This window comes from Eremomyces bilateralis, assembly GCF_010015585.1.
Source record: "Eremomyces bilateralis CBS 781.70 unplaced genomic scaffold P152scaffold_2, whole genome shotgun sequence".
Classification (NCBI taxonomy): Eukaryota; Fungi; Ascomycota; class Dothideomycetes; order Eremomycetales; family Eremomycetaceae; genus Eremomyces; species Eremomyces bilateralis.
In genome coordinates this window covers 1528324-1552383 of record NW_022985068.1, presented here as the reverse complement: position 1 = coordinate 1552383, position 24060 = coordinate 1528324, and the positions used below count along the sequence as shown (strand labels likewise).

General features: G+C 52.0%; 10 protein-coding genes across 10 annotated transcripts; 4 read left to right on the top strand and 6 right to left on the bottom strand.

Annotated features, from left to right (window-relative positions):
- Positions 1 to 1192: 1192 nt before the first annotated feature.
- On the top strand, positions 1193 to 2468 carry P152DRAFT_446202 (uncharacterized protein; the record flags this gene model as incomplete). Its single annotated transcript, XM_033677911.1, has 2 exons — positions 1193 to 1667; positions 1717 to 2468. 2 exons carry the CDS (start codon positions 1193 to 1195, stop codon positions 2466 to 2468), a joined length of 1227 nt encoding a protein of 408 aa, XP_033538193.1.
- Positions 2469 to 2860: 392 nt separating this feature from the next.
- Positions 2861 to 4796, bottom strand: P152DRAFT_505146 (acetylcholinesterase/Butyrylcholinesterase; the record flags this gene model as incomplete). The annotated part of the gene is made up of 1 exon (XM_033682421.1): positions 2861 to 4796. Exon 1 carries the CDS (start codon positions 4559 to 4561, stop codon positions 2861 to 2863), a length of 1701 nt encoding a protein of 566 aa, XP_033538192.1. The 5' UTR covers positions 4562 to 4796.
- Positions 4797 to 7374: 2578 nt separating this feature from the next.
- On the bottom strand, positions 7375 to 7701 carry P152DRAFT_446200 (uncharacterized protein; the record flags this gene model as incomplete). The annotated part of the gene is made up of 1 exon (XM_033677910.1): positions 7375 to 7701. One exon carries the CDS (start codon positions 7699 to 7701, stop codon positions 7375 to 7377), a length of 327 nt encoding a protein of 108 aa, XP_033538191.1.
- A 1685-nt stretch (positions 7702 to 9386) lies between these two features.
- Positions 9387 to 11415, top strand: P152DRAFT_428752 (zf-DHHC-domain-containing protein; the record flags this gene model as incomplete). The annotated part of the gene is made up of 6 exons (XM_033677341.1): positions 9387 to 9858; positions 9926 to 10424; positions 10491 to 10614; positions 10705 to 10745; positions 10797 to 11082; positions 11137 to 11415. The coding sequence occupies exons 1-6, from the start codon at positions 9738 to 9740 to the stop codon at positions 11413 to 11415; spliced, it is 1350 nt and encodes a 449-aa protein (XP_033538190.1). The 5' UTR covers positions 9387 to 9737.
- A 66-nt stretch (positions 11416 to 11481) lies between these two features.
- P152DRAFT_454802 (DUF1682-domain-containing protein) lies at positions 11482 to 13308 on the bottom strand. The gene is made up of 3 exons (XM_033678659.1): positions 13007 to 13308; positions 12088 to 12949; positions 11482 to 12038 (listed from the first exon to the last, which is right to left on the bottom strand). The coding sequence occupies exons 1-3, from the start codon at positions 13077 to 13079 to the stop codon at positions 11666 to 11668; spliced, it is 1308 nt and encodes a 435-aa protein (XP_033538189.1). The 5' UTR covers positions 13080 to 13308; the 3' UTR covers positions 11482 to 11665.
- Positions 13309 to 13817: 509 nt separating this feature from the next.
- Positions 13818 to 14214, bottom strand: P152DRAFT_388783 (uncharacterized protein; the record flags this gene model as incomplete). The annotated part of the gene is made up of 4 exons (XM_033675946.1): positions 13818 to 13847; positions 13900 to 13931; positions 13992 to 14052; positions 14137 to 14214. Coding segments are annotated over 4 exons (201 nt in total), but the record flags the coding sequence as incomplete, so codon positions are not given.
- A 287-nt stretch (positions 14215 to 14501) lies between these two features.
- On the bottom strand, positions 14502 to 15565 carry P152DRAFT_454801 (FKBP-like protein). Its single transcript, XM_033678658.1, has 3 exons — positions 14953 to 15565; positions 14881 to 14890; positions 14502 to 14809 (listed from the first exon to the last, which is right to left on the bottom strand). Exons 1-3 carry the CDS (start codon positions 15187 to 15189, stop codon positions 14655 to 14657), a joined length of 402 nt encoding a protein of 133 aa, XP_033538187.1. The 5' UTR covers positions 15190 to 15565; the 3' UTR covers positions 14502 to 14654.
- A 121-nt stretch (positions 15566 to 15686) lies between these two features.
- Positions 15687 to 18958, top strand: P152DRAFT_479075 (Adaptor protein complex AP-1 gamma subunit). The gene is made up of 7 exons (XM_033681692.1): positions 15687 to 15874; positions 15928 to 16051; positions 16105 to 16293; positions 16349 to 16859; positions 16909 to 17373; positions 17425 to 18528; positions 18580 to 18958. Exons 1-7 carry the CDS (start codon positions 15865 to 15867, stop codon positions 18676 to 18678), a joined length of 2502 nt encoding a protein of 833 aa, XP_033538186.1. The 5' UTR covers positions 15687 to 15864; the 3' UTR covers positions 18679 to 18958.
- Positions 18629 to 21133, bottom strand: P152DRAFT_428738 (uncharacterized protein). The gene is made up of 6 exons (XM_033677340.1): positions 20725 to 21133; positions 20222 to 20671; positions 20083 to 20172; positions 19098 to 20037; positions 19008 to 19049; positions 18629 to 18957 (listed from the first exon to the last, which is right to left on the bottom strand). Exons 1-6 carry the CDS (start codon positions 20871 to 20873, stop codon positions 18931 to 18933), a joined length of 1698 nt encoding a protein of 565 aa, XP_033538185.1. The 5' UTR covers positions 20874 to 21133; the 3' UTR covers positions 18629 to 18930.
- Positions 21134 to 22004: 871 nt separating this feature from the next.
- P152DRAFT_446195 (uncharacterized protein) lies at positions 22005 to 23997 on the top strand (the record flags this gene model as incomplete). Its single annotated transcript, XM_033677909.1, has 2 exons — positions 22005 to 22664; positions 22717 to 23997. The coding sequence occupies 2 exons, from the start codon at positions 22005 to 22007 to the stop codon at positions 23995 to 23997; spliced, it is 1941 nt and encodes a 646-aa protein (XP_033538184.1).
- Between the last annotated feature and the right edge of the window lie 63 nt (positions 23998 to 24060).

Below are 24060 nucleotides of genomic sequence, written 5' to 3'. Positions count from 1 at the left end.
TTAGCCTCTATTCTCCGTCGTGTCACAATCTATCCCCGTTCGAAGTCTAGCTAAACGTCTGTCACACACACCTCCTTCTACGTGAAAGCCAGAAGAGCGGCAAGGAACTGAGAGGAGGGTGGGATGAGTGAGGGGGTTAGAAAGGGAGAGGCCATGCTACGGTTGGAGAGGGCAGGTGCTACAGCAGATCTGTAATATTGTTTGGATGAATTGGATATTGAGATCATGATGGGAACCCTCGATGGTGGGGCTCTGGGGTTGACATGCTCTATCGAACGCTGAACACATTAGTATTGGCTTGTCAAGGTCGTAGTGATCGGTATGAACTCTTTGAAGAGATCCTGGCATTACCTATACACGCGACCAGCCATCCCCTCCATACCCCGTTCACTCTCTTCACTGCGACACCTAGAGATCCCACAGATTCTCTTAGATGTCGGACAGTGAGCACCCCGTCGCCAGGCCTGATGCACAGCTGGCCAACCCCAACTTCAAGATCTGAAGATCACCTTCACGACAGGAGGACCGGCGCTCGAATGGTGGTATTCAGACTTGATTAAGGTTGATCAATGCGTAGTTGACTGCTGTAATACTCGATGGAGTCCGGATGACTTTTGAGTTTACCTGTTTGACGCTGAGGGGAGAGATGGAGTGCTCGCCGCTGGGATACGGAGATATTCAAGTGGATACAAAACCAAGAGAGGGTTCACAGAGCCGGGTCCATGAATCTAGACCATGATATGATCAGTACCTAATCCTTGAGTTTGCAACATGAATCTTACTGACATGGAAATTTGTTAAGATCAAACCGAGACCAACGTTGTGACTTGACCTGACTTCGGAACATACTCCGTCTGGTGCCTCGGGATTGCTGTGGACTGGAACATGAAACTTTGTGACCTGAGAAATGAAGGCCGCCACAAAGACAACAAGGCGTCAAGGCTGCAAGTTGTGATGGACAGCTGCATCGCATTCTGATTGGCTGATACAGTCTACTGGTCAGAGTGACGTCGCGACGCGGAGCCAGAGCATCTCGCAGCATTTCCCAGCCACCACCCGTGCTTGACTTCTTCTCAGCTTCATTCATGTCTTCATGTTTATGCCACCCGTCTCGTCTGTTTCCAGACATAATACATCGCTTCCTTAACACCCCGCCATTTCAACTCTGTGGAAGCAGCTCGAGATCATAACCATGGCTCCAAGCCACCGCAAATCCGCTTCCCGCGACTCAACCGAGACAGCCGATCGCGAAGCCACCAGGTCGCGCGCCCGTAAAGCATCCACGTCTAGGGCGGCGTCCAAGGGGACGACGACACGATCGAAGAAGTCTCGCGTGTCTCCGGAACCCGAACTGTCCGATGTCGACTCCACGCCGTCTAAGGTCTTTGGAACCCTTGCGAAGGGCATCGAGCGCCGTCGCGGGAGGTACATCGAAGTAATTGAGCCCGAGGGGGACTACCTGCAGGGCTATCGAGGGTTTGTCAACTGCATGGGATTCAGTTTTATGGTGAACCTTTTGTTCCTATGGGCGATGCCGTTCTGGGCGAGCACCGAGATTACGTCGGTCTCTCGCCGGCCGACTCGAGAAGGCGATCCGGAGCTCAACGCCTTGATACCGATCCTGAAGCTCTTTACCATCGCGACTATGTGGATTTTAAATTTCGACGGTATGTATTCGAATCGCTATGAACGTTCAAATGCTGATTAGAGCAATAGATAGGGATGCCTGGAACGCTTGCGTGGCGACATGGGCCCCTCACTACCTGTTCTTATATACCTTTAAGAACGTGTCGGTAATGACATGTCTTGTTCTGTACCTTATATCAACACTGGCAACATCTTTGCCTTTCACGATCCTCCGGCCCAGCACTCCATGGTATCCGACTCCACCATCCGATCCCGTGCTCCCTGCTTCGGCCAACAGTGTCCTGAACGACCCAAGAATCACTTTGGTCACGACGCTCTTCGCCACAGCCGTCTATAGCGTGTCGCTCTTCTTCTTCTATCGAAATGGCGCCCTCACGGCTCAGATCGCGACGTACTTCGATGCCATCAGCTTCGAGCGCGCCCATTCGAAGGAATTCCAGATAATCCTTCCCTTCTTGTTGCTGCCGGTTGCAGCCGCCATTAGAGCCTTCATATTTGCGCCGGCTGCTAGAAAGGGGTTCGAGCCCACTGCAGCGGAGCTGGGAGACCGGGAAGCCTTCGACCCAGCGACGGCGAGTGTATGGGGGACTTTTCTCCATACCATTGGGCCGCTCAATCCTTCCACCATCGCCGGGAAGCGAATCGCGAGCATTTTCCTGCGCGCACTGTACTTGATGAGCATCCAAATGTTTCACGCGATCGTCGAGACGGGTTCCACAGTGATGGGTGCGACGAAATACGGAGGTGCGATTTGGGGAGGGATCTGGGCAGTAGCCACGGCCGCTATTGCGATTGGATATGCCTTCTTCGTCACTGTTTAAGAGTTGTTCGGTTTTCTTGACCCGGGCATTGGTCAGGGCGTTCACGGATTACTTGAACGAGGAGTTCGTCTCGGATGTATTACACACCGGGGGGTTGAATAGTTCATCGGAAAGAAATATTGGAGTCTGGTTGGGATTGCTTTGAATGAGGCGGATGACAACTATTATTACCGAGGAAAACATTACTTACGTGTTAGAGTCGACGGATCTAGCGAGAATGCCATGTGAACTTCCAACATGGTTCCTATCATTTCCCTCCAATTGACAGGCCTAAGTTCCTCACGAGGACGAACAAGCAACAAGGGAGACAGCAATTATTCCATTAATCGTATCTGCAAAACCAAAACATTACAGTATAAATCAATTAATCCTCGCAGCGACTTTATGGTTCTTCAAATCTTGAGTTCCGCCCGATGCTCCAATATATACTCATACGAATCCTGCCGGAAGTCATCATTGATGAGCTCCGCCTTATTCGCGAAGAAGTTCATCAGCTTCTTCTTCCCGTCGTTCCACTGCGGCCACTTCATATACGTGTGGTCCCCTTCGTTCGGATCCAGGTTGTACACGAAGCTGAAGTAGTACGAGTGGATCGACCGACTGGCGTAGTTCGGCACGATGCCGAAGAACACCTGCAGCAAATCCGAGCCGTGGAAGGTCCCGAGCACCGGCGTGCCGTAGTCGTAGGATGCGAGGTATGACCACGACGGTACTTCGGGCGCCACGGCTGCGAGGCCGTCGAGGAGGGCACGCCGCGTCAACGTGAAGGTGAGGTCGCCGAGAATGGCGGCGAGTTTCTTGAATTGTGGGTATAGGGAATTCCCTAATCCAGTCCGGAAGGGCGAGTTTTCGGTGACACTTTCCAGCGCACCCGTTCCATATGTGTCGACGAGGCCCGAGACGATCGGGGGGTCGACGTACGGGAAGAATATGGTGTTAAGGTACGTGTTCAACTCCTCGTTGGTCGTGATGTTGGTCTGAAACAGGGAGAACAGCGTCCCTTCGTCTTCCTGGTCACCGATGATGAATGGAACTTTGGCGAACTTGCCGGCAAGGGCCACTTCGTCGGGGGAATCGGTCAGCGACAAGCCGTCGGGCCGGGGAAGGTAGGCCAGAGAGACGGAGAAGTAGCTCAGGATACCCGGAACAGAGTTGGTGGCGTCCAAGAAGTCGTCATACGGCAGCTCGCGCAAGCATTGCAAGGTGTCGGACGCGCTGGCGCAGTCGCCGTTCTTCACGACGGAGTCGTAGACGAGCTGGCCCTTGCGGCCATCGATGGGGTCGGCGGGGATGATTCCTCCCGAGTTCATAATCGCCCCGCGGAAGAGCGGTTTGCCCTTGTACGTGTTGTCGCCATCGAACATGATCATCTGGTCCAGCACGCTGATCGCTCCAGCCGACTCGCCCCAGATGGTGACCTTGTCCGGATCGCCGCCGAAGGCCGCGATGTTGTCCGCTACCCACTGCAGGCCCATTTTCTGGTCGAGCAAGCCCAAGTTCCCGGCCCCGTCGGCCTTGATCTCCTTGCCGGGCATGAAACCGAAGCCTCCCACGCGATAGTTGACGCCCACGAAGATAACGGGCATGTTCGTATCCACGGACGCTTCAGCCATGCTCTCGCCGTTGAACAATGAGGTCGAGCCCAACTCAAACCCACCGCCATAGATCCAGAACAGCACCGGCAGCTTCGCATCGGCCGGGACTCCCGCGGGCCGGAAGACATCGAGGGTCAGACAATCCTCGCCCGCATTCAGCACCTCTTGGAACAGCGGCAGGTTCATCAAGGTGCCCAGTAAGTTCGCCGGGAGCTGCTCCTTCGCGGTGGTGAAGAACATCTGGGGACACGCCTTCGCCGACTCGGTCCCGTCGATTTTCCCCAGGGGCGCGTCCAGCGGCTGCGGCGGACGCAGCCGGAGGTTGCCCACCGGCGGCTGGGCGAACGGGATACCCCGGAAGCTCTCGACTTTGTCACCGGCTGTGCCAATGACCGTCGCGGCGGGGACGGGGGCGATGACCGTCGGGGTGGCCTCGCGTTTGACGGCGGCGGCCGCCGCGAAGGGCACGAGGGCCGCAAGGAGGAGGGTGGAACGCATCTTGATAGAGGGAGGACCTTCTCACGATAGGAGATTGACGGACGGAATGGCCAGAGTCCTATGCCTCCGTATCGGGGTGGGACGATACGGTTAATTAAATATCCAGGCTCTTTCCTCTCGTGGCAGCACTCCTCTAGTGCGGCCTCGGCCACCCTGTTCATAATCAGAAGCGCGACTTACGAGCATGTCCATTTTTATATAGATAGTTTGAAGCTCCCGGCGGAAATGGACTGGCGAAGAGGCATGTGAATATTGTGAGATGAGTTCCTTGACTTCTTGCCATTGGCCAAGTGCTTGGATATGCTGCTAGGAGCTTAGCACGATACGTCTTACTTACCATCCCTTTCCCTGTCCTGGATAGTTATTGCTGTTAACTGGGAACGGGCTAGCTGCATGGGTTCTATACTGATTAACACCTACTAGGGATGTAAGCGCGTGTCCGTCCAGGGGCCCGGCCAATAGTAGCGGAAAACCGGAACAAAAGCAAAGGGAAAATTGCGGGAAGAGTTCGTAAGTCCTAGATCCCTAGATCATGATCGTCCGGGACTCATCTTCAGGTGGCAGATAGAGACTTGTTGTGGAAGTCAGAAAAAGCAATGCAGGGCGATTTAATACGGAGTATCGTGCGAACCTAACCCAGACCTTGCGCCCACATATTCCTCAGGATATACTCTCATAGTGGAAGGCAAGACAAAGCATGATTGCTCGCGAGATTCGAGATAGGTTTGAGGTAAAGCAGTAATTATTCGAATATATTCCAAGAAGAGAGGCTTCTCCGCCCCTTGAATCTTGATCCATGTCTTTACTCCCTTTGTCCGTTGCCGGCCGTTGGTTTCTTCGCTTCGGACGTCGCGTAGACTCGTCAAGCCCTATTATGCTTGCTTGACAGGGTGCAGATCGGCGTCCGAGAAATTGATGTGGATATGGTGTGGATTAAACGTTCGGTATGGTGCGGCGCCCAGAATTCCCCGGCCTTTGACCAAGGCGCTAAGCGGGTATCAGGTTGGGATCTGACCACATGAGAATCTGGAGAAGCTGGGGATTCTGGGCAAGAAATAAGGAAAAACCGAAAATATAAAAAACCCCTTTGTCCTTTAGCCTTAAGTGTTCATTTTGCTTGACATCAGGGACAGAATACAAAATAATAATGCATGAAATTATCAATCACTTCGATGTACCCTACTACTAAGGAAAAGAAAGCCAGCGACATCCCTGGACAACACATTTCACCTTGAACCAAGTTGTGAGAGTCGGAGAGATTTTTCATAATTCCCCCTCCCTCATCGGCGGTGAGCCTGCGATAGCGTTCACATGCTCCTCGAGGTCCTTCCAATTTCTCAGCAATGATCGTGAATCCACATCGTGGATGGAAGTTGGAGCCGGGACCCAGCGCCGTCGCTGAGGCAGTGAGGCTCCCTGGTAGTATATACGTACTATGTATTGTCTATTAGTGGTCTGCCATGCACCCATGCCGGATTGGCAGAATGTCACAAGGAAAATCACACCTCCAACCAATTGATACGATGCAGTTACGAGCCGCCGATTGAGCCGGGCATAGGGTAGGGCACACAGATCGGGACTTCATCCGACCCACGATCTGTCGAAGACCGAAGTTTCCTCATTGTCAACTGTCAATTGTGATTTGTGAATCGCCTTAACCCATTCGGTTCGAGCCGGGCAAGGTGGTTAAGTTAGGGTGTGGCGACTGTCACCTGCGTTACAAAAACTCGGAATCCACCTTGTGGCCTGTAGTTGTTAGTGGGTTGTCAAATGGTGGGGAGACTGTTCCCTGTTCCCCCGCCGCAGAGTTGGCGAGTTGCCGACGTAGAGGCACCCGGAGGCCGGCACGGAGTGGTCGCTTGAAAAAGTAGCTCTCCGTGAGTGGCTCCGTCCTATTACAGCCATTGGTCGAATGTTATGAATTAGCGAACAGCTTGGTAGATATGACTTCGTTCGGTATTTCTTCAGACGATACTGGGTAAGATATCTCGAAATTGGGCGATAGAGTATGTCTGGGAAATGGGTACTGGTAAACTGTAGAGGTATGGAACGTACCGCAAAAAGCGCTGGGAGGGAGGAGGATGAGGAATTGCCCTATTCAGTCGTTTGATCATCTCACATGTCAACCTCAACCACATTAGGCAACACGAAGAGAGGTTGGAAAGTGCCATAACGACGGAAGCAAGCGGATTAGAAGTGTCCTCGATGGCCGGAGAAGTCCAAAGCGTGTGGATGATGTGATCCTCTGGTTCCTGGCAGCTCCCCAGTTGGCGTGTTTATTACTGCCTGCTGGACATGGTACAGTTTTGAGGGCAGTCATGTCTTCGAAAATAGGGGCGAGATGCTGAGAATGCGATGCCGCTGCTTAGGGAATAATCACAGAGGAATAATCACATGTTGCAGCTTGTACGAAAGGAAAGGCTCAGGGGCTCCGTTGAATATCAGAAGTTATTGTGATAGATGAAACCGTATGGGAAACGCCTCAAAGATGGACAACGTGCAATAGGAGATATCGTGCTGACTACCACCGCTTCATAACCTAAGGAAATCATGAGTTTGTAAATCAATCGTCGACCCCGTCCATGTGAAAGAAAGTTCTTGCGCTGAATACGGATTGCTCCTATGCGTGCCTGCCATTCTACCCTGATGAAAGATGATGCATAAACCCGCTAGTCCGAAAAGATTCCGTTGTCGCGTATAACAGTAGGAGGACGAGCCGGTGAAATTCTCTCGAGATCCAGAGAGGGGCTAAGTACAGTCGTTAGTAAAAGTGAGAAAGGTGAGGAGTGGAAGTTGGTAGCCGCACGATCCTATCATTTCGGGCCATAGCTGACTGGGCATGCACCACACCGATAGTGTCCACAGTTAGTGCACGACGGTGCAACTGCGGTTGGACCGTCACGGCATGCACAGCAATTCCATAGTTGAACCGTCTCTGGGCAGGATAATGGCTGGATGGAGTGGTCGAAGAGATCGTTGCAGCCCGAGGATTCGGTTCCAGCCAACTTGTACCCTGCGGAACGAGGAGGCTGCATGCTCGAAGCATCGAAAGGATGAGCCATGTGGATGGCCTCTTGGATTCTTGTAGGTCCGTGGACTTCCTCCTTAGACGCTGCGGCCGAGATGGTGGTGAAAATCATATTGAAGAGAGAATATAACGAGAAAGCTGAAGCTGAACTCGTTGAGTTCGATTGAAAAGATAGTCGATAGACTTGTCGTTGGGATTATAGAGTTGGTGAGATGATGGCAATAACAGATTCAAGGGAGCCAACCTCAATTTTTATACCTACTAAAGAGAAAGAAAAAAGGCATCCAAATGCGCTTCAAACGCCTCAGCACACAACTCAAAAGAGAAAGTTGACCTGGGCCACAATTAGGGCGATGCCTTTCCGACTCGGGCACGAAGAAAGGAGGCCGATAACTGCTGCGGAATTTCAAGTGTTTCAGGCGTTTAGCATCGTCGAAGGGATACGGTGGGTTGCTCGAAGGTTTCCTGAGGCGATACAGATGTCGAAATCCATCCAGGACCTGGTTGGCGCGCAAGAGTTGGGCATCGAGCGAAAGAGGTCGATTTCGACTCGCAAACAAGGAGAGACGACATGAACGGTCCCGAAACGGTGGACCAACTATGTCCATTCTAGTCGATCGAAGGTGAGAACGGAATCACAATGGGGCGGACCTGCCGAATAACAACAGTCTCGCGGCAGATTTCTCGCGGCGGAGCATAATCGCATCATGGCCGAACTCTCAGTCTACGGCCAGCTTCGGTGAAACCTTCCTGGCGTAGGCATCCTGGAGATACAGTAAAGGAGGCTGTGACGATTCCTGAGGCAGGAAGCTGGCGCCTGAGTTTGCCTGATGATGTCGGCAATGACCTTGGTAAGAGACAAGAATCGAACGATTTGTCGGACCCGGTGCCCATGACTATTAGTATTAGCGAATCAATGACCAAAGATAAACTTGAAGGTCATGTGAATAGTACCACTCCGGCATCCAGATTAAGGAAGCCGGATAGGCGGTGTAGTAGAAAGATGACCTAGCCCCAGGTCGATTCTACGTTGGGCACTAGTAACTGAAAGGTTGACCACATTGTGGACCTGAGGCCGTTCTCTCAAGGGAGTAGCATAAGGCCAAGGCATCGAGGAGCGAAAATTGGCCTTAAGAGTTCACCGAGAAGCCTCACGGCTTGAAATTTCGCACCAAGGTCCACGTGCACGGAGACATGCTAAGTCTCGAAGCTCGGTGCGAGTAGAAAACAGCCCTAGGTAAAGCGGTCAGATAAAGGGTTCAATGAGTCAAAGGAGATGGCAATAGACGGAGATGCTCATTCGACTCACCAGCACTAGAGATTGCCTCCGGAGTGAAGCGACAGCTACCGGGCAACGTACCATATCCAAAATGCGATAAATAAAGTCGGGCTTGACAAGATGAGGGAAAAGACTGTGGCTGAGCTCTCGGGATATATCCCGACCGCTGCCTACTGAAGCTAGTATGAACGGATTACGATACGCAGCGCGAGAAGAAGAGGCAAGACTCAGGAATAAGATGACCAGTACAGCTAGCCCTTCTTTATACTTTTCGCATCTCGCATTTCTCAAGATGATAGTATAATTATAGAAAGAGGGTGGTTCTATCTGACCCGGATGTTCCAGATACGGATAAATAACTCAACCCATACGTAGCCCTTCGAACTGTGTGGTTGCGCATCGAAATGGTCCTTGTGAACGCACTGGTATGGAAACACGAACACAGTTTCTATTCAAAATTCCGGTGAATATGAATTTGGCAACACTAAACACCAAGTTGATAGCCCTGTATGCATAGAATAATGAAAGCGGTTCACCGAAGTGAGCTGTAAATGAGGCGAAAGAAGGAGGTGAGGTTGAGTCTGTCGGCATGGCAGGTCGAGCCGAACATCAACCGGCACCGCCTGCTTTATTACTCCGACGTCATCAACACTGGACTTTTGAGCCTTGAGGTGCTTCAAACTTGCGTCTGGCATCCACCCGGGCGGAGTCGAATCGCTCTTCGACCTCAATTTTCAGAATCTCTGTCAAAGGCACGGAGGGCTGATTTCAACCTCATTGCCTTAATCCTGCCCAGACTCTAAGCCAACATGAGCCCCTCCTAATCCGCCCGACAGGCGACAACATGAAAGAGCAGGGAACACGCGATCATGGAAATGGACAGGCTTGCAACCCAGAGGTCGATGAACAAATGGGCTGCGAGAGCGATACCAGTGATACTGTTCGGTATCAGCGGGTATGCCAGCTATGTCGTGGTTGAAAGGGTGTGCGGTATGTCCTAGACTCCGTTGACTCGCCTCATTTATCATCCCTGGATTTGTCTGATATCGGTGTACAGTCCGGTTCTTCCTGCGCCCGCCGCCTGACCTAGGCCTCGTTTCACAGCCGCCGACGATGATAGGCATTCTGGTTGCCTTCTTCATCCTCATGGTCCTTTGGATAGTGCCCTATGTTCGGATCATCCAGGTCATAATCACGGACCCTGGCCTTGTCCCCCGAAAAGAGGCGGTGTCACTTCCCTCCGCCAATTCAACAAACGATGCGAAGAACGGCTCTCGAACGGCTTCGCGCATACAGTCTCATGATGTCAACCGAGCGTTAGAAGGCACTGGCCATCCTTATGCTCCAGATGGAGTGCTTGATCGCCGAGCCATCCTAGAAGGGGAAGTCCCACCTCCTCCTGGTCTAGAGAAATTCTACGAAAAGAATATATTTGTTTGCGACTACACAGGGCTTCCTATTTGGTGCATCGAATGCAGGAACTGGAAACCGGACCGAACCCATCATTCTAGCGAGCTGGGAAGATGTGTGCGTCGGATGGATCACTATTGTCCATGGTAAGTCAAAATACAATACGAATTCTAATATTTACCATGAACACACTGGCTAATTCTTATCTATAGGGTTGGCGGTATCGTCTCTGAAACCAATATGAAGTTCTTCGTGCAGTTTTTGGTATATGCAGCATTATGTACTGGATTCATAATGAGTCTATTGGCATATGTCGTATCGGTGCAGAGACGCAGCGTGAGTAACCTCTACCACATAATATTCTATATGCGCCGAATGGCAAGGATGTTGGCTGAACCTGGACGATCCAGCTGACCGTACTTACAGCTACCGGAAATAGACCCCCATGTGATCGTCGTTTTAGCAATGTGAGTTTCAAATCCTACCACTGCCATATAGTCGAACTAAACGAGACATAGAGCGTCGTTGTTCTTCTTCTTCACGGCCGGCCTTGGGGGATCAACAATCCACCTCGCTCTCCTGAACCTGACAACGGTGGATAACCTAGGCCGAGGAAACCACATTTACTTTCTAGCGGTGCGGATTGACGAGGATGCCCAGAATTTCGGGGCATCGCCGTCCAACGCCAATGGCGGGCAAGGTGGAAGCGCTCACTATACACAGGTCACGTACCCTTTTCAGCGCCTGAGCATCAGAGGCCAGGATGCTAATAATAGGGAAAATGTTGAATCAGGGGCACATGCAGTCAATGGCGACCCTGGATCCGCATCTACACTACGAAGAGCTGGCGGTGCTAAGTTTGCCATTTTACGAACCCCTTCCGGCGACAACCCGTTCTACATCAGTCGCCTTCGGAACATGCAGGAGCTGATGGGATATACCATCCTAGATTGGCTTCTACCATTCAAGTATTCGCCGCTCTGCGATCACAGCAGTCCCGAGAGCGACTTTGTCATGGGGCCGCTAGTCGAGCAGCTAAAGCACGATGCTGGTCTGTCCGATCGCCGCAGTCGTTCAAGGCACCGGAAGAAAAGGCGAAGGCGGCGGCGAGATCCAAACGAAGATTCCATAGTTTGAAGCGGATCTCTGGTACTTTAGCGAAATAGTTGTACATATTGTAAATACTCATATTGAGCGGGACGAATGGATAAGCGCAATGCAGCAAATGCTTTTCAATTATCTGTAGCAAGGCAACAGCGTAGACAGCTCACGCTATCGACCGAAGTGTGCCATCCTATCAGGTTTAATCACATACAATTACAAAGAATACCCCTTACACATCTCCACTAGAACGCTCCTACATCAACACCCCACCACATCACATCCCCTACCCTCGCATCGTCTGCCGCTTCGACTTCCTCCGATTCTCCTTCTCCCTCTCCTTCTCCAAAAACTTCCGCTGCTCATCCGCGCTCATATTCTTTAGCTGCGCGTCCCGCTTCTCCTTCTTCTCCCGGTCGGCCTTCATCTTCCGCTCCTCTGCCACCTCGCCCTCGGTCGCCTTGCGGATCTTCCGCGACTCCTCCTCTCGCGTCTGCTTCACGCGGCGCATCACCTCGGGGCGGAAGCGGGCAGAGCTGACGAGGAGGTCGGGGAGGCGGAGGAAGTAGTGGAACAGTGGGATGGTAGGAGCGTAGTCGCCGGAGGAGGGGAGGCGCATGTTGATGGAGACGCGCTTGCGGCTGGTTAGTTCCTCGAGCCTGGATGGTGTTAGTCAAGCACTATCGGGGCAAGCAGGGGGATTAGTACTTCGTGGGTTGCTCGATCGGCTGGTCAGAGATGATCAGCGCCTCGAGGGAGTCGCCCGCTTGCTCGACGGCTTTGATCAGCTCCGGCGTAAGCAGGGTGTCCGTGATCTCGGCGCTCTCGGTCATTATCGTCGCCCAATTGGGTAGCTTCGGGTGCTCCTTGGTGGTCGTAAGAGAAAGGTCGTATTGCCCTTCCCGCAGCCTCCTCATGGCATCCTTATGCACGATCGCCCACACGAACCCGTCGAAAGTGGAGTTCGGCGTCTTTCCTGCCAATCCGGGAGCCAGCTGGCTCTCTTTTCCGTCGAAGCAGTAGAGGTTGGCCTGCACCCGCTCTTGGGTGGCTTCGAGGCTCTCGAAGAACAGATTGACCAGGTTCTCCCCGGCGATGACCGCGGGATTGTACCACTTCAATAGCGTGATGCGAATATCGACGAACGCCACATTCTGGCGACCGGTCGCATAGGTCGTGTATTCATTGAACGCCTTGGTTTTCAGCAGCTTGGCCGGGTCAACGAGCTCACTGTCATCCAGCTCGTCGTCTTTCTTCCTCCCCTCGAATCCCACCGAGGCAAACTCCTTCTTGAGGACCGGCGCATGTGCTTTTATCCATGCATGAGCAGTGCGCTGATTTCGTCGCTTCCCCCAGAAATGAATCAGAACCACGATGGCAATGACGGGGATGATGATGGCTTCCAGGATGAAGTCGCTCGGTGACGCGCGTTCCCACACGCGATACCATTTCGTGTAGGGATACGGTCCGGTCGCTAACCCAAGCGATGGCTTCGCAGGCGAAAATGACGGCGAGGAGATCGGGATGGACACCGGCGATGGATCAGGAACTCCGGCGAAATCGGCGAAGTCTATCACGGGGTGTTAGTTGCGAAGAATCGCTGTCCCGGGCGAATTGCGCGACCCACCATCGTCTGCAGATGAAAGAGGGGATTGTTGGGCTTTGCCGCCCCCGAAGAGGCCCTTGATAATGTCGGCCATGGTGCAGAGTGTTCGAGATAGCTGATGGTGGAACTGGTGAGGGAGCGATGGAGCTATCGTGATTGAGGTCTCATAGTGGGTCTGGATGGAGGTCGCGTAATCTCACGAAGCCGGGGGTCTGGAAGTCGAGGCCGGAATCGATTTCGGGCAGATTTGAGATTTCCCTTCCAAGTAACCGACGCTGCATGAGCATCCCAACGAAAAAGGTTCTGAACACGATTACATGGACAGCTCGCGAAAGCTCACGAAAGCTCTCAGCTGGGATCTTCGGTTGTCCGGGTTGTCTGGGGATGCGAGGCTTGGCATATCAAAACGATCAAGCTGATAAAAACTGGATCTTTATTACATCAAATGGAAGCTAGAGGAGCCCTTTCGTAGAAGAATAGATAGAAGGATTAATTAATTAAATAGAGCCTTTTGGTTCTACAGGATCGATTTGAATTTTCGATAGATTCCGTTGTGTGTCTGAAGCTGAGGCAAGGCACCTTTTGCACAGGATCTAGTGCTGCGATGAGACGTCGTCTTCTCTTCAGAACGTTTTTCTGGAACGTTTGAGGCAACTCGGGGACGGTATAACATATTACTAAGACGTTCGATGGAACATTCCTCCTGGATTTGGGGCCGTGCAATGGACAATCAGGACACAGCATAGGAAATCGTATTTCAGTTCGACCGATATCGTCATTGATTGCGATGCTAGAGTACACTTCTATTGACACGAGTTTTGGAGAACAGCGTCTAGTCCTTTCCGAACCAGGTCTTGTGGCCCTATTGATACCATGTTAGCTCCGATACCGATTCCATTGCTAGCCAAACGTACCATAACCATGCGGCCCATCATGTACATCGACCCTTCAGACAGTAAATGTTAGCCATTGTATCCTGCGGATGCATTGCGTTCCAAGATCTTACCACCAAGAGAGACTGCCGTCAAGAGGTAGTACGGGTAGAGGACAAACGGGGCCCGGGGGCTCTGTCATGCGATGATTAGCCTCTCGTCGGTCGCCAGGAGGCCAGCAATTGCTTTGCCGTTTCCTCGAGAATCATGGAATCGAACCTTTTGCCAGATACGGAGCTTATCATGGCGTGCGAAGAGTCGCTGGTACCGCGGTACCCTGTTCTCGCGGAAGACGAAGCTGCGAGCGCCGAGGTCAGTATGGGACGTCGTGGGTCTGCGATGCAGCAATTGGGAGAAGAGGAGCTCACCCGGCCATCGTAGATGCAGTGGACTGTTGCGCAGATGGATGTTCAAGGGACTGGGGTCGGCTTCGAGTCGTGTGTAGATGCAGCAAGTGGTGGTCTGATGATGAGGTTCAAGGTCAAGTTGACGATGTGGGTCGGGGCACGTGACGAGTCTTGATCAACCAAGTAACCAATATGAACAAACATCGACCTGACTCCCGCACAATTTCGAAAAGGGTATGACAGTGAGATCTAATATATTTTGTAGGAACATCCTGAGGAATGAACTTGGAAGACATTATCATAGCTTGATTCATATGCTACTGATATCGTGATTGTCATTGACCACCGCCTCCTGTCCGAATCCGTCCCGCGTCATGAAAGACTTCCACATTACTTCCTCCCTTCGACCATGACGATGTGATAACCTTCTTTGGTTTTCACTTCTCCATACTTCGGATTCCCCGTCGTGCTCGTCTCGAGCTCATATGCCATCTTTTCAAACTCGGCTATCAACGAACCACGCGTCTTCCATCCCAATGAACCGCCTGATACGCGAGTTAGTGTCTGGGGCTCGGACTTGAACATCGTACTCCATGGGCTGGGACGATATAGTTACCTTGTCTAGCCTGAAGAATTCGCACAAAGTTAGACTTCTGTTATGTCCCCAGAGGAGAGCGTGGCGGATTACCTTGTCCTCAGAAAATTCCCGGGCAACCTCATCAAACTTGGCTCCGTCTCGCAGCTTTGCTAAGGCTTCCTCCTTCTTGGAGTGCTTCTCGCATAGAATATGCCTTACGTTGATGCTGTTCGCGGGTTTCAGCTTCCCAGTAGTTTTGTCGCCAGAGGGATCCTTCCCTCCTTTCCCTCCTTTCCCACCTTTCTTGGACGAATCATCCTTCGAATTTGACCCTTTCTTAGGACCCATCGGGATCACAGTGTTCTCCTGAGGGTGGACGGTATTCTTCTATGGCAGGCGCGGAGTCTCGGTGGGACAGTAATCCAAGCTCTTTGAGTAACTTGGTCCCTACGCATTGAGGTTGTAGCTCCGAATCTGGAATTATTCGATGGTTGATGAAACTTGGTCTTTCCAGAGGTCAAATTGAGGTGCAAGTTTGCAGGTAAACGTCAGGAGCAATGAAGGGGAGACGCTGGTTAGTAACACTAAAAAACACTAAGAAACACGTATTTGTATGTTTTAGAACCCAAACCCAATAATAAAGGTGCAAATTGCAATCAGATTGAAGCGTCAATATGAATTATGCTCCTATTATTATTGTTGTCGCAATCAAATCCGATGTGAATAGCAACAATGTGAACGTGAATGGAGTAGACTGCACCGCCACGGTTGGGTCAAGCTAAACGAATCAGGGATGGTGGCATCAGAGTGGAAACTCCCACTTGTACATCTGAAGCCTATGTGGACTGTGGATGTCTAGAAACAGCAACTCACATACGGCCGTCAACTACATTCTGAATCCCTATTTAAGTGGTTGTACGCATTTATCCTCGGGTGATTGTCCATTTCCGTCCCTGCCAACTGTCCCCCAGTCCATGACTCTCGATCGTTGACCCGCACTTGGGTCAGACATAAAGATCAACCATGAGCTCCTGTTCGTTGCATGACCGTACGTTGCAAGCGTCGTATGCTAATAGTATCCTATAGTAAAGCAGTTCATTCGCAATGTCCGCGCCGCGAAGACCATTGCGGATGAGCGAGCCGTCGTGCAGAAAGAAAGCGCAGCGATTCGAGCCAGTTTTCGGGAAGAGAGCCACGACTCCAATGTCAGGTTCGTACCCCTTCGCTCAATAGCACGTCGATCTTATACCAATACTTCCGCAGGAGAAACAATGTCGCGAAGTTGCTATACCTCTTCACCCTTGGGGAGCGGACACACTTTGGGCAGATCGAATGCCTAAAGCTGCTGGCGTCACCGCGCTTTGCGGACAAGCGGTTGGGTTACCTGGGGACGATGCTCCTGCTGGATGAAAATCAGGAGGTCTTGACTTTGGTGACGAACTCGCTGAAAAAGTAAGGATAATGCTCTCATCGAGTCCTAGGATTTGGCGCTGATTGAAGAATACAGTGACCTCAACCACTCGAACCAATATGTGGTCGGTCTTGCTTTAGTGACCCTCGGAAACATTGCGTCGATCGAGATGTCGCGAGATCTCTTCCCGGAAGTCGAAACCATACTATCGAGCTCGAACCCCTACATTCGTCGAAAGGCAGCGATCTGCGCCATGCGGATATGTCGAAAGGTTCCCGACCTACAGGAGCACTTCCTCGAGAAGGCGAAAATGCTCCTCTCCGATCGAAACCATGGCGTGCTACTCTGTGGACTTACATTAGCGACGAGTATGTGCGAGCTGGAGGAGGAGCTGGAGGAAGCTGAGGGCGTGATCGATGTGTTTCGACCGCTGGTACCCGGGCTTGTCAAGATCCTGAAAAGTCTGGCGAACTCCGGATATGCCCCCGAACATGATGTGTCCGGGATAACCGACCCATTCTTACAGGTGAAGATTTTGCAATTGCTTAGAGTCTTGGGACGAGGGGACCAAGAGACGAGCGACCAGATCAATGACATCCTAGCACAGGTACCCTTCGTACGTCCTTTAATATTATTCTCCATACTGACCAGAACAGGTCGCGACTAACACCGATGCGTCCAAAAACGTCGGTAACTCTATCCTCTACGAATCCGTCCTTACCATCCTCGACATCGAAGCCGACTCGGGCCTGCGAGTCCTAGGGGTTAATATCTTGGGGAAGTTCCTGTCCAACCGAGACAACAATATACGTTACGTCGCATTGAACACCCTCATCAAAGTGGTGGCTGTTGAGCCGAACGCAGTCCAAAGACACCGAAACACGATCTTGGATTGTTTGCGGGATCCCGACATTAGCATTCGCAGAAGAGCACTGGATCTTAGCTTCACCCTCATCAATGAAGGCAACGTCCGCGTCTTGATCCGCGAGCTTCTCTCATTCCTCGAGGTAGCGGATAACGAGTTCAAGCCGATTATGACTTCACAGATCGGTATCGCGGCGGATCGTTTTGCGCCGAACAAGAGATGGCACATTGACACTATGCTACGAGTTCTCAAACTGGTAACTATATCACAAGTCTTTTATGGCAGTGTTGGCTAATCTTGTGGACAGGCCGGCAACTATGTTAAGGAACAAATCCTTTCCTCGTTTGTTCGACTCATTGCAACTACCACCGAACTACAAACCTATTCCGCCCAGAAGCTCTATGCTGCCTTAAAGGATGACATTACTCAAGAAGGATTAAACCTCGCCGGTGCTTGGGTGATCGGCGAATATGCCGACGCCCTTCTCCAAGGAGGCCAATATGAGGAAGAGGAGCTGGTGAAGGATATCAAAGAGAGTGATCTCGTTGATTTGTTTTCGACTATACTCAGCAGCAGCTACAGCACCAAGATCGTGACGGAGTACATCGTGACGGCTGCAATGAAGCTGACAACTCGGCTATCCGATCAAACGCAGGTCGAGCGGATCCGGCAACTCCTTCGGACCCGACAGACCGACTTGGACGTCGAGATCCAGCAGCGCGCCGTCGAGTACACGCACCTCATGTCGTACGATCAAGTCCGTCGCGGTGTGCTCGAGCGGATGCCCCCGCCGGAAATCCGAGAAGAGCAGCGAGTCCTCGGCGAAGCGACGAAGAAGCGACATTCCACCGTGCAGAAGAAGAAATCGAACCAAGTCACCGAAGACATGCTTCTGGATCTCATGGGTGGCGCCGATGAGGCGGGCCCATCGACCAAGCCGACAACGAATGGAGGCCAGAAAAATGCAGATCTGCTCGCTGATATTCTCGGCGGTAGCCCCTCCCCTGTAGCAGACCCATCGACGTCGCCCTCGCAGCCCGCCACTTCTAACGTCAACTCAATCATGGACCTCTTCAACTCCAATCAACCCAGCACCACCCCGTCCCCCGCCCCCTCCGGTTCCCTCGATATCCTCGGCGGTATCGGCTCCCCTGCGCCACCCACCGCCGCGGAGCACCTCGTCTACCACAAGAACGACCTCCGCATCTCGTTCACCTGCCAACGCCCCGGCAACGCCGTCCAGGTGCTGGCCAAGTTCAAAAACGACGGCGCCACGGCGCGGTTCACTGGTGTCGCGCTGCAGGCCGCGGTGCCCAAGTCGCAGAAACTGCAGCTGCAGGCGCTGAGCAGTGCGGAGCTTGCGCCGAATGCGGAGGCGTCGCAGCAGATGCGGGTGGTGGGAGTCAGCGGCGTAAGTATCTCGAACCCCTTTTCGTTGACGTTGCTGATCATTTTGAAATAGCCGCCGCCTGCCAAGCTTCGGTTGAGGCTAAAGCTCAATTATTCGGTGGATGGTGGCGCTCCGATCACCGAACAGGTGGATTGGTCCGAGCCCGCGTGAACAAGCATTATCCAGTCGTCTTGTCTTTGTGCCGTGCATCTTCGAATGACCTGAGGGTGGGACGCATTCTGGTGGGAGGGCGGGGTCGAACGTGGACGTTCGGCCGCTGATGTTGTCGTTTTACGATTTCAAGGATAGTGTGTATGCAGCACAGGCGAATGAGAAGATTAAACACGGGAGATTGCTCTCCCTTTCACATTGAAAATGTCTAGTGAGATGGGATTTCTATAACTATAAAAGCGCTTAGATGTCCTAGACTAGGACGTATAATGCACACATCTTGTCGATATTAGCGATGCATATGGTGTGGATTGTAGATCTGAACTTACCATGGAGAGTCCGAGAATCATTGAACACCAAAACAGAACGTTCTATAAATGATTAGTTTGGAAACATGACGGAGCATGTTGTTTACTTACATTCAACAAAGTTCTTCCCCGCACCAGGGGATGTCTCTGAACCATAACGATCGGGATTTGCATCATCATCATCACAAATCCATATCCTCTCAACTTCTTCGTGATGCAGCCCATCACCAACTCATGCGCAATCGCACTCACAAAGAAAGTAATGGCCGTCGCCACCGGCCTCGACGTCGGCGGCTTGGCATCGCTAAGCGGAACCGGCCTGCTCAGCGCCGCGTAGACATGGCGCCGGAAGAAATGATGCACGGGGATGTTCCACTGCCGCGAGAACTCGAGCCAGTCGCGCGAGTTCCACCAGTCGTCGTAGAAATGGCGGTCGGCGAAGCCGGTGATCTCGGCGAAGGCGCCGAGGAGGTATTCGAAGATGACGAGGAAGACGAGGAGGAAGTTGATGAGGAAGGGGAAGAGGAGGCCGGAGATGGTCTCAGCGAGGATGAGGGCTTGTTCGGAGAGGGTCGGCGGCGGCATCATGTGGAGGCGCGCGGAGGACTCGGCGAGGACGGGGATAACGAACTCTTCGGAGGTGACGGTCAGGAGGAAGATGCAGCCGAATACGGCGAGGGATTTGTAGAATAGGTTCATATAATCCCTGGTCGGCATCCGCGGGTACTCTAATTCATAGCACAGGGTCGGGCAGAGAAGATAGTCGACAAAATTCAGGTAGGTTAGATTGGCCGGGTAGCTTATTCGACCCAGCGGCGATGTGAGCTCCAAAGCTAGGTCTTCTCGCAATTGTTCAACAGCTGCAGAGTGAACTATTCCATTCACGTTGATCTCTTTGGAGGGTCTTCTCCCATCGGGCGGCATCTTCTCGGACCAGGCCGATGGATATCGGACTGCGGCTGATTCTGTGGCGGATGTAGACGCTGCCGCTAAAGGGGAGTCTAGTCCAAGCAGTCGGTGTCGGGTCTCCAATAGATGCCCATTGTAGAACCTACTCGGTTTAGAAGAAGCTCCTGTTATTCCGGGCATCACTTACGCATATGAGTGCATCTTCATGAATAATGAAAGGATATGGAGCGTGAAGAAGACTTGCGCCGTCCATGTCCACGTCCGAAGAAAAGGCCAGCTGTGGAATGGTCAGCTTGATTCACGCCATGGATAATATAAACGCGTACCAAACCCAAAATACCAACCACATCCCCTCAAAGATAGCTTGAATGACTATTCCGGATTTACTCCATCTGAGTATGGAACTTCCGGACATATATAGACGATGTAACGGCAAACACAACACTGTACTTGCCGCCATAAGCAGGTCGCTTAACGCTAGCTCCCCAATATTCTCCGTAAACAGAGACCATTGACTGACATTCAAAGGATACCCCGTCTCCTTCAAGCTCCGAAGTATGGCGGTGATCGCCATGATCGCCAGGGAAATCCAGAAGAGAACGAAGAACCCCCGGAAGTTGGTGTACTCACTTCGCGGGTCAAAATGCGACACGCGCGGCGCATAGTCGATAGTCGGGAACAGACGCGACTTGTTCTGCGCCCGGATTTGTTTCCGGACCGACGACGTCGCCTGGGTTGATGGCGGCGCATCGGATGGAATTGGTGTGGTCCGCCCGCTATCATGGTCAGTAACCTTGGAGAGACCGGATGTGGAGGATCGAAGTGGTACCTCGAGAGAGCCGATGCGGGAGGCTCTCCTTTTAGAGCATTTGCGGCCACGATTCCTTTGCCGTTGGATTCCATTCTACTTCTCCGTGGTCTTGGCAGCAACATCTCCGACGCGTGGGAAGCGTCCAAATCAGCGCCTGAAGTGCCCATTTTAGAAGCGCAACAGAGAACTTCTAATTTTCAGGGTCTCTGGCAGCCAGCTAAACGCGCGATATTGCTTAGATGCCGTGTAAGAGGCTCTTCGAAACCTCAAGGCTTAAGTTACCTTATCCGAAACTTGATACACTAGGCTATGTCATACCTGACCAGTTCCGGTACGTACCTTGAAGTACAGTGGACATAAGAAACAAAGATCGCGAAGATGCGTTCAGATTTGAAGCCATCGGGCCGTATTATTCATAAATAGCCCGGTAAGTAATCACAATCCTTCGGCATGCTCGGGACGCGTTCATGGCTATGTTGACCGTCCTTCGGATGACGTCGGCGGCACGTGGCGTCCCTTGAGCTGACTACAGTAGATTATTTTGTGCTCGTGATACCGAGTCCAAAATCATAAATCATCCATCGTGTGGTGGCCGAGACTTAAGGTATCTTTGCTGTGACTACACGTAAGTGTACGGAACTGAAGTAAGTATCAAGGAAGTTCAGTCGCATCGATATGTGGCGTAGGTTTCCTTCGCATCTGCCTTGAAGGCGTCGTCCCGTCTTATGGTACCATATGCCTGGACAAGCCCAATGCACACACCCTGAACTCCGAACTTGACGGCCTGAGTTACTCCCCAACAATACCGGTACGCATCGAGCAATATATATCTTTTGATATCGACTTTCACTGTTCCCTGCTTCGGTGCATAGTTCTCCGCTTCCAAGAGCTCATTTTCTTCTCTCCCGAGGTCGAAGACTGCTAGGAATCCCATACGTACTCTCATCGATCCTTTTCCGTAGTTATCAGCAGCTTTCGCGTCAACCCGTATCGAATACACCATCGACTAGCGTGTTCCTGTCCTCTGCAACATCAACAGGCTCCTCATGCGGGGTTCCTTCCTGGTCTCCCTCTTCGATCCAATGATATTTTGTACCTGGTGGTTCTCACCACACCAGTGTCGAGAGCATACGCACTCCGATGATGACTTTGATCAGCGCGTCGCGAAATTTCTGACCCCTTGATGCGTCCGAGGATTGCTTACAAGTCACGATAGCTTTCCGCTGTTCGCAAGTTTTATGTGATTGTTGAAGTATCCCGTTTATTGCTCATTCAACAGTTCGAGTACCAATATCAAGATGGCATCCCGTGAACACGAAAACGCCCTTTCCGGAGGCGACACCGACAGCATTGCCTCTATGGAATCCAGCTCAGCTCTCTCTCCAACAGATGGGTACTTTCGTCCCAGCACTCTCCCCCAACAAGTGTTCCACGAAACCTCTGCTAGACTTCCAGATGATTCCAACGCAAATGCGGCTCCCCAGCAGTCAACGTCCTACGTAGCTGCATATTATCTTCCAAAGGAGCCCGAGCAGCCCTCACCAAATTCAAACCACCGACGTTCAAGGTCAGATCGGTCCAATCATCTGGATGAGGCGACTCCGCTGCTGGGCGAACAGTATCGTGATGTCGAAGACCCTCCACCTGCCTATGAAGAAAGTACAGCTAGCCCATATTCTGGGACACGTACCGCAACCACAAACTATGGATCAAATAGCGAGACCATTGAACCCACACCTCAAAGTCCAGAATTGTATTCAACACTCGAACCAGCCATAATTGGCGGCCACGCTGGGCGCTACAATGAGGAACCTGCCAGACCAAATGGGTATATAAGGCGGTCGAATCGCCGAAGACCTGCCGGCTGCTGTTGTCGTATCGCTCTGATCGTTCCATTGCTCTTCATTTTCCTTTCCATCCTGGATGCTCTAACCCCGGAATCTGGAGATGGATATCGGGTGAGCCGACGCCAATTCCCTTCTTACATTTCCCATGCTAACCCTAATGAAGAATCCGTGGCAAGACATCGATCTCGGAACTTGGCCTAAAGAGTGTTCATTGCGGTCGACAAGTGGAGCATTGATCGAGATGGACGACGGCGACAAATTCTCGCTATCCGAAGATGTGACGACCTCGAAACATCCGCACTTCGACTCCATGTACGGGCGAGTGTATCTGACAACCGGGCTAGATTCTCAGGCGAGTCCGATACTTGTGAACCTTTCGATTTCTACAAGCTCGGAGTACGACGTGTCGTACGTTCGCTTCATCAAAACCGCATCCCATTTGCAGATCCTCCCGCCGGTCTTGAAGCCGAATGGTCGTGACCCCTCGTCGCCCTCACCTTGCATGGAAATCGACGTGTATGTCACGATTCGGCCAGGCGTGCAGCTAGCCAACCTATCGATTGATTTGCACCGGTTGGACCTCCTGATAGGCGCGTCTTCGGCAATCGAAGTCACCGAATTAGCCAAGATCGGACTTACGAGCGGGTCTCTGGAAAGCGTTCTGCCCCTCAACTCCCGGGAGACGAAGATTCGAGTGGGAACCGGTTCCGTCAATGGAAAATATACACTGATGGACCTCCTCGACATCGAAACTACTACTGGAAGCGTCAATATCGAAGTCGAACCCAAGGATGCCGATGAGCATAAAAACCCGGCAAGTTTCAAAGCATTTAGCCGTACCGGAAGCATTCATGTGGAATACCCAAAGACTGGCTGGAGCGAACGATCGCTCTCGATGAGTGCTGTAAGCGCTCTCCACATTCCCAACCGTGATTATGCGGTCAATGTCCATTCCAACGTTGGTAGTATTTCCGGCTACTACTTCTTCGGATCGACAGCTCGATTCACGACGCAATCCGGCTCGATCTCGACGACTCTTCTTCCTGTGTTACCGCCGTCATCCCAAGCGCACGAAGCAGACATGGAACTCAAAACGTGGACCAAATCTGGTCATCAGAACGCGCATCTGGCAAATCCCATCGCTCTCTCATCCAACGGTGAACATTCTCCCGTTGAGAAATGGAGAAACATCCGGTCCAAACATGAAACCTTAACCGGTTCGATCTCACTACATTACCCGAGCTCTTGGGAGGGCACGTTGAAGGCAACTACCACTTTCGGCTCTGTTCAGGTTCTGGGCGATGGAATTCGTATCATTGATCAAGAGGACGGCATCGGCCACCATAAAGTCAAGGCCGTCAAAGGGATTAGCCAGGACAGCGAGGGCAGTTATTTGAAAGCTCATGCCACTACAGGATCTGTCAACGTTGAAATAGGGGATTGAACGTCAACTGTCGAGGATAACGGCAGCCGCCCGCCTTCAGTTTGCTCTGACATCCAGTTACAT

Coding starts and splice junctions, on each gene's coding strand:
- P152DRAFT_479075 (XM_033681692.1), top strand. Junction 16,294..16,348: donor GTGACGAACTCGCTGAAAAA/GTAAGGATAATG, acceptor TGAAGAATACAG/TGACCTCAACCACTCGAACC. Junction 18,529..18,579: donor GGGTGGTGGGAGTCAGCGGC/GTAAGTATCTCG, acceptor ATTTTGAAATAG/CCGCCGCCTGCCAAGCTTCG.
- P152DRAFT_454801 (XM_033678658.1), bottom strand. CDS start 15,189: ATGGGTCCTAAGAAAGGGTCAAATTCGAAGGATGATTCGTCCAAGAAA.
- P152DRAFT_428738 (XM_033677340.1), bottom strand. CDS start 20,873: ATGGGCACTTCAGGCGCTGATTTGGACGCTTCCCACGCGTCGGAGATG. Junction 19,050..19,097: donor GGGGAAGAACTTTGTTGAAT/GTAAGTAAACAA, acceptor AATCATTTATAG/AACGTTCTGTTTTGGTGTTC. Junction 18,958..19,007: donor TGATTCTCGGACTCTCCATG/GTAAGTTCAGAT, acceptor AATATCGACAAG/ATGTGTGCATTATACGTCCT.
- P152DRAFT_454802 (XM_033678659.1), bottom strand. CDS start 13,079: ATGGCCGACATTATCAAGGGCCTCTTCGGGGGCGGCAAAGCCCAACAA. Junction 12,950..13,006: donor TCTTTCATCTGCAGACGATG/GTGGGTCGCGCA, acceptor ACCCCGTGATAG/ACTTCGCCGATTTCGCCGGA. Junction 12,039..12,087: donor CCGATCGAGCAACCCACGAA/GTACTAATCCCC, acceptor AACACCATCCAG/GCTCGAGGAACTAACCAGCC.